General features: G+C 36.6%; 1 protein-coding gene across 1 annotated transcript; it reads right to left on the bottom strand.

Moving 5' to 3' along the window:
• Positions 1-287: 287 nt before the first annotated feature.
• Positions 288-3,644, bottom strand: LOC110293217 (selection and upkeep of intraepithelial T-cells protein 7). The gene is made up of 3 exons (XM_021161070.3): positions 3,569-3,644; positions 2,023-2,370; positions 288-622 (listed from the first exon to the last, which is right to left on the bottom strand). Exons 1-3 carry the CDS (start codon positions 3,642-3,644, stop codon positions 288-290), a joined length of 759 nt encoding a protein of 252 aa, XP_021016729.2.
• Positions 3,645-13,057: the final 9,413 nt, after the last annotated feature.

Raw genomic sequence — 13,057 nt, forward strand, 5'->3', positions numbered from 1 at the left:
AAAAACATAGATAAAATATAAACAACATAAAATATAAATAACATCAATAAAAGTAGACAAATATATCAACAACATTCTTAGTTATCAAAAATATATCTTATTCAATTTACATAAAAATATTATGTCTACTGAAATAACTCTCAATGGCCATCAAGCTGTGTTTATTATAGAATGTCATTGTCTACTTGTCTTCTGAAACTCTCATCATACCACATGACAATTCCTGTCTTACTTAAACCCACAGGAACTCCATAGTAAAATAAGCCTTTTTAATGTTAATTGCCTCCTTATTTTTGTCTTTGTTTCCCAACCAACAGCCAAGCCAGATGACAGTACTCACTTGCTAGAATGATACTTGTTTGCTTCTCGTCACCTGTTACAGGGTTTGAAATACAGCAAATGATGCTGCCCTGTGACATGTTTGTGAGGAGAAGAGTCATCTTCATGTGGAAAAATCTGGCTTCATCCTGTGAATATGATTTTAATGAGTGTGGAAGTGTTGCCCCCTTACTATCTCTCCACTCCATTTGGGGCCTTGGGAACCACCCTCCTGAATTACACTCCACCATGACTCCATCAGCATCAGGAGCTTGAACATGTATCTCTGTCTCCAATCCAACTGCTGGAGAAAATGAGAAAAAAATACAATCAGGGTATTGTGTTAAAGTTGAATTGACAATTTCAAGGATTAAAAAAACAAAACAAAACAAAAAAACAAACAAAAAACAATAGTTTGTTCTATAATCTCAGAACTTTGGTGACTTAATACAATATTTGATTTACAAGTTAGAGTAACCAGTTGGCATTTGATGTCTATCCACTGCATAGTGTATTTTTTAGTTGGCTACATGATTTTTGCTCATTACTATAATCTTTTAATATTTTCTGAGGCAGCATCTTCAAGAAATGTATCTGGGGAAACTGGATGTTCACATACAGAATTAAGTTAGACTAGAATTTATCACCTTGCAAAAAAATTAATTTCAAGTAGATCAAAAATATAAACATGAAACCAGGAAATACAAAGAAAGTATAGCCAATATGCTATATGATAGAGGCTTAGAAAACACTTCTTCATTACTACCCCATTTCACCAGGAATTAAGGTTAATGTTTGATGAATGGACATTTATGAAATGAAAAAGCTTCTGCACAGATAAAGAAACAATCAACTAGGGGATAAGAAAGAATCTTTATCAGCAATACATCTGACAGGGAATTCATATAAACAATGAATAAAGAACTTACAAAAGGAAGGAAGGAATAAACAAACAAATGAACAAATGAACAAACAAAGGATCCTTTCAAAACAATAAACCTGAGACCTGAACAAAAGTTTTAAAACAAAGAGAAATAAATGGTAAATAAAATCTCAAAAAAAAAAAGTTTATCATCCTTGAAAATTTAGAAAATGCAAATCAAATCAGTTTTGAGATTTGAACTTACTCCATATAAACGACAAAGATTTAAAAAACAAAAAGACAAAAAACAAAAATAAACCAACAGGACCAAATACTGAGGCATGGGTGGGGAGGGGAAGCAGGGGGAACAGGGGGATGGTAACCCTGGTTCACTACTGGTAAGACTGAAACTGGTGCATTCATTTTAGTAATCAGTATGGAGAGTTCTCAAAGATAAAAGTAAATCTACCTTATATTCAGGGTATATCACTTGTTAGCATGTGACCCAATAAGAGGTATATCAGAGGGTTTGGAGAGGAAAATGTGAAGAAAATAATTATGTAAATTCACTATGATTTCAAAAAAACAAAAGAAAATTTTCAAAAGGAACTATGATATCATTGGAACTAGCAGATGACAATGACTAGTTTATATAGATGCCTCAATGTTTCAGTGTTATCTTAAAAATAAATATATTATTTATATTAGATAAATAATAAAACTTTAGTACTTATAAACTTAAAATATAAAAAAAGAAAACCAAACATCACAACATAATTAGCATGTAATTCCATTTATTGGTCACAATGACACTGGTATACTGTGCTCCACAAACAACTTACCTGTCACATTGAGGTTCATGATAGCCGCATCAATGAATCCACTACCATTAAATGAACATTGGTAAGGTCCATCATCCAAAATGTTTATATTATGAATTCGGAGAGACACTTTGCCTTCTCCAATGGCCTCCTTCACAAACTCTGTACGATTTGCATATTCAGGAGCAGCTTCTTCACTCATTTTATGGCCACCTCTGTATAGGTAAACAGGTTGGGAATGCCCACTCCTGAACCAGCGTACCTCCATATGCATCACACTGTGTGGTGGGATCACCTGGCAGCTGAGCACAGCCTGGCCTCCTACTCTAGCTAACAGGTATCTTGTGGGAGTAGTTACCCTCAGTTTCTCTGTGGAAGAACAAAAAATACCAAAATAAGTCTGATGCCATGACCTCCTCTCTGTATATACTCTGTTTTAAAAAATACATACTAAACACTGCCTATTTTACCTAGCTGATCCAAATGTTCAGCTCTGACTGTACTCCCTGTACTCCATCAATATTTTATTTTTTGAAAACACAATACTATTTCATTGTACCTTAGAGATATACTGTAGATGATTGTAGAGCAGAAACCACTAACAATTTGTTTCCCTATTTAAAAAAAAAAAAAAAAAGGAGATAGAATCTGCCTGATGCAACTATTTTGAAACTTCACATGATACCGTGGCCTTAGAATTAGTCATTTGCTGGGAACTGTGGTGGAATTCCTCAGAGAAACACCTTACATCAGGAGAGATTTGCTTTGGCTCCTGGTTTCCTAGTTGTCTCACTTTTATGGAGCTACAATGAATTTCAGATTTCAGGGTTTGGTTTTTTTCAGCATTTTTCTTATTATAACACTAGAATGATGAATTTCTACTTCTTAGATGCAGAAGGAGTCATGTGGAATTAAATCTTAGATTCCATGCACAGAAAATAATTGAGTAGATTGGATAAATATGTTATCTTCAAGCACCTTCCTTTATCTGAGATTAATGCTGACTTCTGCCTTCATAAAGAAGCTCTAAGTTTGAGGGTGTGTTCACTAATTCAGAAATTCATAGCTGGTCAGGATGATGGGATTGAGAACTTCTCTGCATCAAATGGGACATTTATATCATTCCCTTCAAGGCGCTAAAAATATTGAAGCAGTAGGGGCCAAATGAATAAAGAGAGAGATCATGATAAGATGTGTAGGAAAAAATAATCCTCTGGATATAACAGATGTTGTACTCATGCAGCCATGGAAACTGTGGTCATAAATACAATCATGGCACACTATCAAATCCATCAGTAATTCCTCATGCTCAGAGAGGGGGTCAAGAGCCCCCACACATGCCAGAGGATCTGTTGGACCTAATTGGTTTCTGGGGTAAGGAATATCACTTTTTTCAGTAGTGTAGGAGTGAGGCTTGCTTAGAAGAAGGGATTTAGCAGAAGAAACGGTGTGTGAACAGGGAAAGGAAGTGAAACCAACTTAATTTACTATGCATATGTATGAAATCACGAAGGAAAATTTGAAATGACTTTAAAAGAATTTTATTTTAAGCAAATAAACTTCTTACCTAAAGATACTACCAATTGCAGAAAAAAAAAGTACACACAGAATCCAGAAAAGCAAGAAATCTCAGGCTTCATCATATCTGCAAATGATACCAGAAAGAGGTCAAAGCAATGAAACATGAGGCATGCATTGTCTATGCAGGCAGATATTCTTCATAACTATAAATGGGGTCAAATTTATTGTATTTACTTTGAAAGAGTAAGGCTTTCCAGTATTTGACAGAATGTCTCTGTCTTGATACATCATTCTGATCAGGAGAGGTCTTCTCAGTACCTTTATCCCACTGCCTCAAACTCTTCTATTTTATCATGTTCTATAGTATGAGTTTGTCTAGACAGGTGGTAGACCCTAGGAAAAACCTGTAGGGAGTAGTTCTGATGCTTTGATCAGGGCTCTGCCTGTGAACTCTGAAGGTCCTGTTCCCAATTGGTTCTTGATCAATCAATAAAGATGCTAGCAGCCAATGGCTAGAAGGAAGACAGAACTTCTGGGTTCTTGCAGGCTGGCTAGAATATGCAGGAGGAAAATTAGATCTGCCATGCTTTGGATGGAGAAAAAGCCACCAGCCTTGTGATATCTTCAACAGAGTGGCCATTGGCTATTTCCCCAACTGGGTCTAGGGTAGCAGGTGGAAGATTAGAAATGCAACTAAGCTGAGGGAAGATTTAGAGGTGTTGAGCTGGCAGTAAGGGTAACTGAGCAAGTAAGCTGAGGAAGATTCAAAGATGTGGAGCTAGGAGTGAAGGTTAGGGCAGGTTAGCCACAGGAGACTTCGATGTTTCCAGGCATTGAGCTAAAAAGCATATTAAAATAAGTGTGGTTGTGTATGTGTGTGTGTGTGTGTGTGTGTTTCATCCACAGATCTGGTGTGACTCCTGAGCAGTGGCTAGTAGAGTCGTCTGCCCAGAACTTAAAGTGGAGTAGTAGAAACTACTAGATACAAAATCCTTCCTTAGTATGCTGCTAAATTGATATAATCTTTAACTAACTACTAATGACTTATCCTAGGAATCACAGAATAATATGTCCAATCATCATCTCAGAAGCGTCTATTTTCAGTAGATAGTGATAATTACAACTGGCCAAAGTACAAAAAATATGATACTGAAAATGATTATCACTGAAGGTACATATATTACTAATGGTTCACCCTCACAGGTCCCAAGGATGATTGGTTAAGGGGGTTCAGAAACAGTATAGTAATCAGAGGTAGTGGATGATTAAAAGTAAACATCTTCTAGACACACTAGGGCAGATGCACTTATAACACTATGCATGAAACTTGCACACACACAACCCATGCCAAATGAAAAAGAAAGCTGGGCACACAATTTCACTCCTATGTTTAGAGCAATTGCTAATTATTAGCATCTGGGAAAAAATGGCTAGATTTCTCAAAGAGTATAAAGATTGGAAAGCTGATCACACTTCAAGGGAAAACTATACATCCAAGAATATCTAGGTAGCATAATATTGGTCTTCAAGGGCTTTAAAATAGACACAAAATTGTATTTTTAAAAAGGGATGGAAATGGGATAGTTTTGGAGGTGAATAAGATCAAAACTTATTGTACAAAAATGGAAACTCTCAAAGGAATAATAAATGCAAAGAAATGATAGATGATAGATAGATAGATAGATAGATAGATAGATAGATAGATAGATAGATAGATAGATAGGGATAGAGAGATAGATGATAAGGAAACATTGACATTTGATAAATTTAAACTTCAAATTTCCCTCTAAATTAGCACTTTAAGCAAAACCATAGTACATATTCAAATTTAATTTTAAAGAAATGATGAAGTCTTATATAAATGTAACTGAATCTTTGGATACACCATATCAAAACAAATAAATTACTTAAAACTTAACTGGTATCCTGCATTTTAGGTAAACACAAATCACTGTAAAGTCATAGGTATGAATTTATTCACTGTGTTAGAATGACAAGTCAGTCTGCAAGCTAACAACAAAGAGACTTTCAGAAAACACATATATTAAAGAGAAATACAAGACTTTGCTAAAGCCTTAGCCATATGTTCTAGAGATGAGTCAAGATCAAGAGGAGAAAATCCTTATGGCCATGGAGATCATCAAAATATCTCTGCTACTAAATAAAAGTAGGAGGTCTGCTTGGCGTTTGTGTGGTTAGTGTACACTAAAACTAATGGTATATTTTTCCATTTATCTGTCAAATAACACAAGTTACATAACCCTATTCCATCAAATGACTTACACACATGCTATGGGTAGGTGATTGGTTGGCTTATTATCTGGAAGATCAGGTTTCAGCAAACAAGGAGACATAATAAGAAATGTAATTTCTAAGTGACTGGTATGATTCTGGAATCACCTTCCATTACCACCCACAACTTTCAGAACAATTAATCTAATGATTGAATTTATTGAAGATATTTATTCTTAAAAAAAAAAAACAAAAAACAAAAAAACAAAAACCAACCAAACAAACAAACAAAAACTACTGCTCTTCCGATGAGATCACTTCCTCCTTAGCTTCTTCTAGACTTTCCCTGATTCAACCACAGGATTCCCTAGCTTCAATCCATTAGTTGGGTGTAAGTATCTATGTCTTTATATTCCAGCTGCTTGTTGGACCTCTCAGCAGACAGCCATGCTAGGCTCCATGCTAGGCTCCGAAACCATAGCATTTTTAATAGTGCCAGACCTTGGAACTTCCCCTTGATCTGGATCCCAGTTTCCCTGTCTCTTCATTTATGTCCCAGCAGTTCTTTTAGGCAGGAACAATTCTGGGTCAGAATTTTTGAGTGTAGGATGGCAAACCTATCCCACCACTTGATGCCCTGACATTCTACTGGAGGCAGATTCTACAAGTTCCTCTCCCCACTGTTGGGCATTTCATCTAAGGTCCCTCTCTTTGAGTCCTAGGCATCACTCACCTCCCAGGTCTCTGGTACATTCTAGAAGGACCTCCTCCCTCCTCCCTCCTACCTCCCTAGGTTTCCTTGACCCTAGAGATCTCTCAATCACTAAGCCACCAACCAGACAGCACAGAGTAGCTGATTTCAGGCCCCTGACACATATATAGCTGAGGACTGCCTTGTCTGGCCTCAGTGAGATACACTTAACCCTTGAGAGACATGAGGCCCCAGGGAGTAGAAAAGCCTAGTGGGCTTGGAGGCAGGAGACATTCACTTGGAGAAGGGGGAGGAAGAATGGGGTGAGGAACTGTTGGAGGAGGAACCGGGACGTGGATAACAACTGGACTGTAAAAAAAGATTAAAGGTAATTTTTTTAAAAAATGTTTAGTAACATGCATGGACACACTAATCTTAGATTTTGGTGGGTTGCCCAAGGTCCTTGGAATAAAATTGAAGTCATTACAAAAAAGAAAAAGAAAAAAGAAAACTACACAAGAAATAAATACACAAGAAATCTTGTATCTAGTATTGGTACATATTAAAAGCAAGTAGCTGGAAGTAACTATTTTTTGATAATAAAATAGAGAAACAATCTATGGATAGCTATATACTATATGCATCAATAACAGGGGCAGACCATTTCTATAAGTGATAGATATCAATCTCTACAGGATTTGGGAGCATTAAGTATTCACAGATGAAATTGGTTCATGTGTTATAATTGCAAGTACACAAATGTCTAAAAAATGCAAGTAATCATTATAAAAACATATCAGTGGTTTCCTAGGGACAAGGAAAAGGGAAAGGGAGGAATGGTCCTAAAAGCTCATCAACACAGTTTTGAGGTCACAGTTATATGTTATGTGGACTGTAGTGACAATTTCTTGATTATACATATATTTCTAAGACTTACAAATTATTTCTTTTAAACATAATGCAGACTTCATTGCATTTCAGTTAACCTCATTGAATCTCTTTACAAAGAGTACCTTTTAAATAAACTAAGTATTCGTGATGATCTTTTGGTGAACATTTATGTGTATACTTTATCATGTTTACCTTACTATATAACTTACAGTTAATAAACTGACCTCACTAACTGGAAACACCTCTATGGATGAGTATCATCAAGTCTAAAACATTGGCCTCACTATTTTTCTCTCTGATTCTTTAATTTATAAAACAGGCCATGGAAAAGTATAATTTCTGAAATTCAGAGCACATTAACCCTTATCAGCCATCTTAACAATGAAATTTGAATACAAACTCTCTCTTTTGAAGGACCTAAATTCCTGTCAGATCTCTAAGCCCCATATATGATGAAGAACTGTCTAGCTATTAGCTACTAGAATTAAAACCCTAAGACTAGACTTACAGAGGCAGGAACTACTCTTGTCTCCAAACATTATACATACACAGATCACTTACTTGAGCTCCAGAATCTAGAAAGAATTTCTTTCCTGGTCCTTCAAAAACCCTCTGTGCCTGTAGGTGGTTCAGCAAAGCTCCTTTATCAGTATTCACTTCACCTCCTCTAGCTCAGAGTTGGTGATCTCTGCAGGTTCAACCAGTTTCCTCCAGGGTGATATTTATCACCCTTGTCATTCTCAAATACACTAAGAAAACTGGGAGCTTTCTACTTTGCTTATTTCTATAAAAAGCATGTGAGCTCACACAGATATGCATCATGCACTACAGCACTACTGAGCTCTCTGATGTTTGCAGTAGACCTGTTTCATCATGACTTGCTTGTCCGGTGATGATATCTGAGACAAGGAATGGCTGTTCACATATTTTCCCCTAAATTTTCCTTGAGAATTTTAGAAAACTAAAAGCAAATTTGTTTGTATTGATAGTCATGTACTTTTGAAATTACCATTTAAAATGTTATTTAGTTTTTTCCAACTACTTTGATACTTCTTAATACAAAATATGTTCCCTTTCTGATTATTTGCAATATTCAGTTTAATTAAGGGTATAAAATAGGACTGGTAATAATTACCAAAGGTTTACAATAAATAGTAGGATTTTTATTGAAAATAAAATTTTTCATTCAATGTATTTTGATCAAAGTTTTCCTCCCTGAATTTCTCCAAAATCCTCCCTTCCTTCATCCAACTTTACACTTTCTTTCATTCTTCCTTCCTTCCTTTCTTCCTTCCTTTCTTTCTTTCTTTCTTTCTTTCTTTCTTTCTTTCTTTCTTTCTTTCTTTCTCTTTCTTTCTTTCTTCCTTCCTTTCCCTCCTTCCTTCCTTCCTTTCTCTCTCTCTCTTTCTTTCTCTCTTTCTTTCTTTCTTTTTTTCTTTCTTTCTTTCTTTCTTCCTTTCTTTCTCTTTCTCTCTTTATTTCTTTCATTTTATTTATATTTTATTTTATTTTTAATTTTATTTAATCTTTTCTTACAGTCCAGATTTTATCCTTTTCCTGGTCTTTCCTTGACTATTCCACATCCCATACCTCCTCCCCTCTTAGTCTCCACGAGGATGTCCCTATCCTCCCACCCCCCACCACACCAGAATTCCCCAATCCTTAGGACCTCCAGTCTCTTGAGGATTAGTTGCATCTTCTCTGACTGAGTCAAGATTCAGAAGTCCTCTGCTGTATATGCTTTGCAGGGCCTCATATCAGCTGGTGTATGTTGCCTGGTTAGTAACACAGTGACTGAGAGGTCTCAAGTATCTATGTTAGTTGAGACTGCTGGTCCTCCTACAGGGTCACCCTTCTCAGCTTCTCCCATCTCTTCCCTAATTCAACCACAGTGGTCAGCAGCTTCTGCCCATTGGTTGAGTGTATATATCTCCATTGACTCTCTCAGCTGCTTGTTGGTTCTTTTAGAAGGTTGTGATAATAGGCCCCTTTTTGTGACCACACCATAGCCTCGGTTATATTGTCAGGCCTTGGGGCCTCCACTTGAGCTGGATCCCACTTTGGGCATGTCACTGGACCACCTTTTCCTCAGGCTCTTCTCCATTTTTGTCCGTGAAATTTTTCAGACAGAAAAAATTATGGGTCAGAGTTTTTGACTGCAGGAAGACAACCCCATCCCTCACTTCATGTCCTGTCTTTATGCTGGAAGTAGACTTTACAAGTTCCCTCTCCCCATTGTAGGGAATTTTATCTAAGGTCCCTCCCTTTGAATCCTGAGGTCTTCTACTTCCCATGGCTCTAGTACATTCTGGATTGAACCCCCATGACCTACCTCCCAAGGTTTGCTGTTTCCATTCTTTCTGTTGGCCAATATGGCTTCAGTCCTGTTCCCCATACCCAATGCCTGATCATGTTCCCCTCTTCCCCTCCCTGTCCCCTTTCCCACCCAGATGCCCCTCCATGATTGTTTTCTTCTTTTTCTCAAGTAGTACTGAGGCATCCTCACTTGGACATTAGGCTTGTTAACCTTTTTGAGTTCCATGGATTGTAACCTGGATATTCTGTACTTTTTTTTGGCTAATATCCACTTATTAGTGAGTACATAGTATGCATGTTATTTTGGCACCTTAGATACCACAAATATCAGGATGATATTTTCTAGTTCCATCCATTTTCCTGAAAAATTCTGAGAAGTATTCAATTGTGGACATCGGGTTGTTTGCAGCTTCTGGCTATCACAAACAAGGCCACTAAGAACATAGTAGAACACATGCCTCTGTGGCATAGTGGGGCATCTTTTGGGTATATGCCCAAGAGTGGTATAGCTGGGTCTTCAGGTAGATCATTTCCAATTTTCTGAGGAACTTCCAGATTGATTTCCAGAGTGGTTGTACCACTTTGCAATCCCACCACAAATGGAGGAGCATCCCTCTTTCTCCACATCCTCTCCAACATGTGTTGTCACCTGAGATTTTGATCATAGCCATGCTGATTGGTGTAAGGTGACATCTCAGGGTCATTTTGTTTGGCATTTCCCTGAATAATAAGGACTTTGAACCTTTCTTTAAGTGCTTCACAACCACTCAAAATTTTTCGGTTGTGAATTCTCTGTTTAGTTCTATACTCCATTTTTGACTGGGTTGTTTGGTTGATGTTGGGGTTTTGTGTGTGTGTGTGTGTGTGTGTGTGTGTGTGTGTGTGTGTGGTGGTGGTGTTGCTGTTGTTTGATTTTTGGTGTTTAGCTTCTTGAGTTATTTATATATTTTATATACTATCCCTCTGTCAGATGTGGGGTTAGTGAAGATTTTTTTCCCAATCTGAAAGTTGCTGATTTTTCCTAGTGACTAGGTCCTTTGACTTGCAGATGCTTTCCAGTTTCATGAAGTCTCATTTATCAATTCTTTATCTTAGAGAGGGATCTATTAGAGTTCTGTTAGGAAAGTTTCCCCTGTGCCAATGAGTTCAAGGCTCTATCCCACTTTCTCTTCTATTAGATTCATTGTATTGGGTTTTATATTGAGGTCCTTGATCCTCTTGGACTTCAGCTTTGTTCAAGGTGACAATTATGGGTCTATATTCATATTTCTACATACAGTCAGCCAGTTAGAGAAGTACCATTTATTGAAGATGACAAATACTAAAAGACAAACAGGGAAATATCAAATCACAAACCATATTTCAAAACAAAACAAAACAAAACAAAACAAAAATAATGTAAAGAAAGCTCAAGCAACACACATGCCATAAAAACAGAATATCATAATGTAAGGAAAAGACCAGTAAAACCAAAAAATAACCAAAGTGATATGAGAAAAAAAGTTTTAAAAAATTAGCATTCAGTTCATTTTATGTTAGCCATCTACTTCTAGGCATGGTGTCTAACCTTAATTATAGTACTCGATTTTATAATTTTTTCCTTTACAAGCATATCGCAATTGGAGATAGATTCTCAGTTAGGGGTTGGAGCTTGTGTTAACTTTCACCCCATCTGGCCTGAACCTGTGCAGGCCCCATGATATTGACACAGGATCTGTGATTCATATGTGCACCAATCCTGATGTGTCTGAAAAACAGCTTTTACCTTTGTGCCATCAATCCCCTCTGGCTCTTACAATGTTTCTGCTTCCTCTTCTGTATAGTTTTCTGACCCATGATGGAAAGGTTTGATGATCACATTACTTTTAAGGATGAATTGTTTCAAAATATTTTACTCTATGCATGTAATCCAATCATGTGTCTCTGTGTTAATTCCTATCTACTAAAAAAGGAAGGTTCTCTGATTATGGCTGAGCAAGGCAATAATTTGCGGGATATCAGAATGTTTGAAAATAGCAAATTTGTATTTATTTGTGCTATTTATGGTATATATTAAATGTATAAAATGGTATATTTCATTGTGCCATTTTCATTCATTTATATAATGTACTTTGATCATATTCATCTCTTCTTGTGTCTTCTTCCACTATTTCTGTGTCCCCACTCTACTTTCCAAATATTTGTGTCACCTTCTAATTTCATAGCCTTTAAATAGTGTATGTTCTGTGGGAGAAATTCTTTTCTATATATACATAGCCAAAAAATTAATGTACAGAATACATAAAGAACACAGGAAGTTGTATAGCAAAATAGCAAATAACCCAATTAATAAATGGGCTAATGAAATGAAAATAAAGTTTATCAAAGATGAAATACAGATCATCAATAAATATGAAAACATATTCAACACTTTTGCTCTCAGCAAGATGCAAATTAAACCAATACTAGATATCATCTCATTCCAGTTAGAGTAGCCATCACTAAGAAAACAAGCAACAATGAATGCTTGCCTAAAAGTACTTGCAGCTGGAGGCATTTGAGGCATGGAAGATATCACTCCTCTTCACTTCCTAAGAACTGGTTTCAAAGTTTCCCAAGAGAAAGGAAACCACCTTGTTTCATAATCACAATGCCCTATCATAGAGATTGAAAATTGAAATGGAATAAGACAGATATGCTTACTATAATAACCTTTGTCTTCCCCTGGCTCAAATCCACCTCCTCCAAGAACACTCATCTTTTAGTAGTTTTCTCACCATTGACTGCCCAGCTCAAATCTCTTTAACTGATGATTTCTTCACAAATATGTTGTTTTCTCTTTTAATTTATTCATATTTGAGAACTTCATACATGGGTATTATTTATGTCATTTGCATACCTTATTCCCCCCACCCCTCAAAATCTTCCCATGTACAAACTACTGAGTCCATTTCCTGTTGCTCATATGAATAGATGTTCGGGAACAACGTCTTGGGATCAGATAACATATGAGGAGGCTAGTTTCTGGAAAAGAACCATTCTTGTTCTTTCAGTAGCCATTGATTGCCTGTAGCTCAATGATACCCTGAAAGGCTTTTCAAATATTTTGAGTGTTACTTATTTCCCCACCACTTTCCAGTTCAAGTCTCTCCTATTTATTTCCATTTCAGGTTCTATTTCCCCTTTCATGGAACCTAAAAGTTCTACCATTTTACTTTCTAAAGCCCCCCCCCCTCTCTGGCCCCTCTTCAATTTCCTAGTTTCTGAATTACTCTGAGCTATATATTCAAATCTAAAGATTGATAAGTAGGATCTGCAGATTGAGAGAACATGCAGCCTTTGTCTCACTGGGTCTGAGTTACCTCACTCAGTATTTTTTAGTTTTAAAAAGAGTTAGTGGAAGGAAATTCCCCTGGGACAGGATTC

Source organism: Mus caroli, unplaced genomic scaffold (genome assembly GCF_978045245.1).
Source record: "Mus caroli unplaced genomic scaffold, Mus_caroli_1 scaffold_6, whole genome shotgun sequence".
In the NCBI taxonomy this organism is placed as follows: domain Eukaryota; kingdom Metazoa; phylum Chordata; class Mammalia; order Rodentia; family Muridae; genus Mus; species Mus caroli.

What these genes read in the sequence shown, in the direction of transcription:
- LOC110293217 (XM_021161070.3), bottom strand. Translation starts at nt 3,644, where the DNA reads ATGATGAAGCCTGAGATTTCTTGCTTTTCTGGATTCTGTGTGTACTTT. An exon ending in GCAATTGGTAGTATCTTTAG is followed by an intron (nt 2,371 to 3,568) that starts GTAAGAAGTTTA and finishes GTTCTTCCACAG; the next exon opens with AGAAACTGAGGGTAACTACT. An exon ending in CATGAACCTCAATGTGACAG is followed by an intron (nt 623 to 2,022) that starts GTAAGTTGTTTG and finishes CATTTTCTCCAG; the next exon opens with CAGTTGGATTGGAGACAGAG.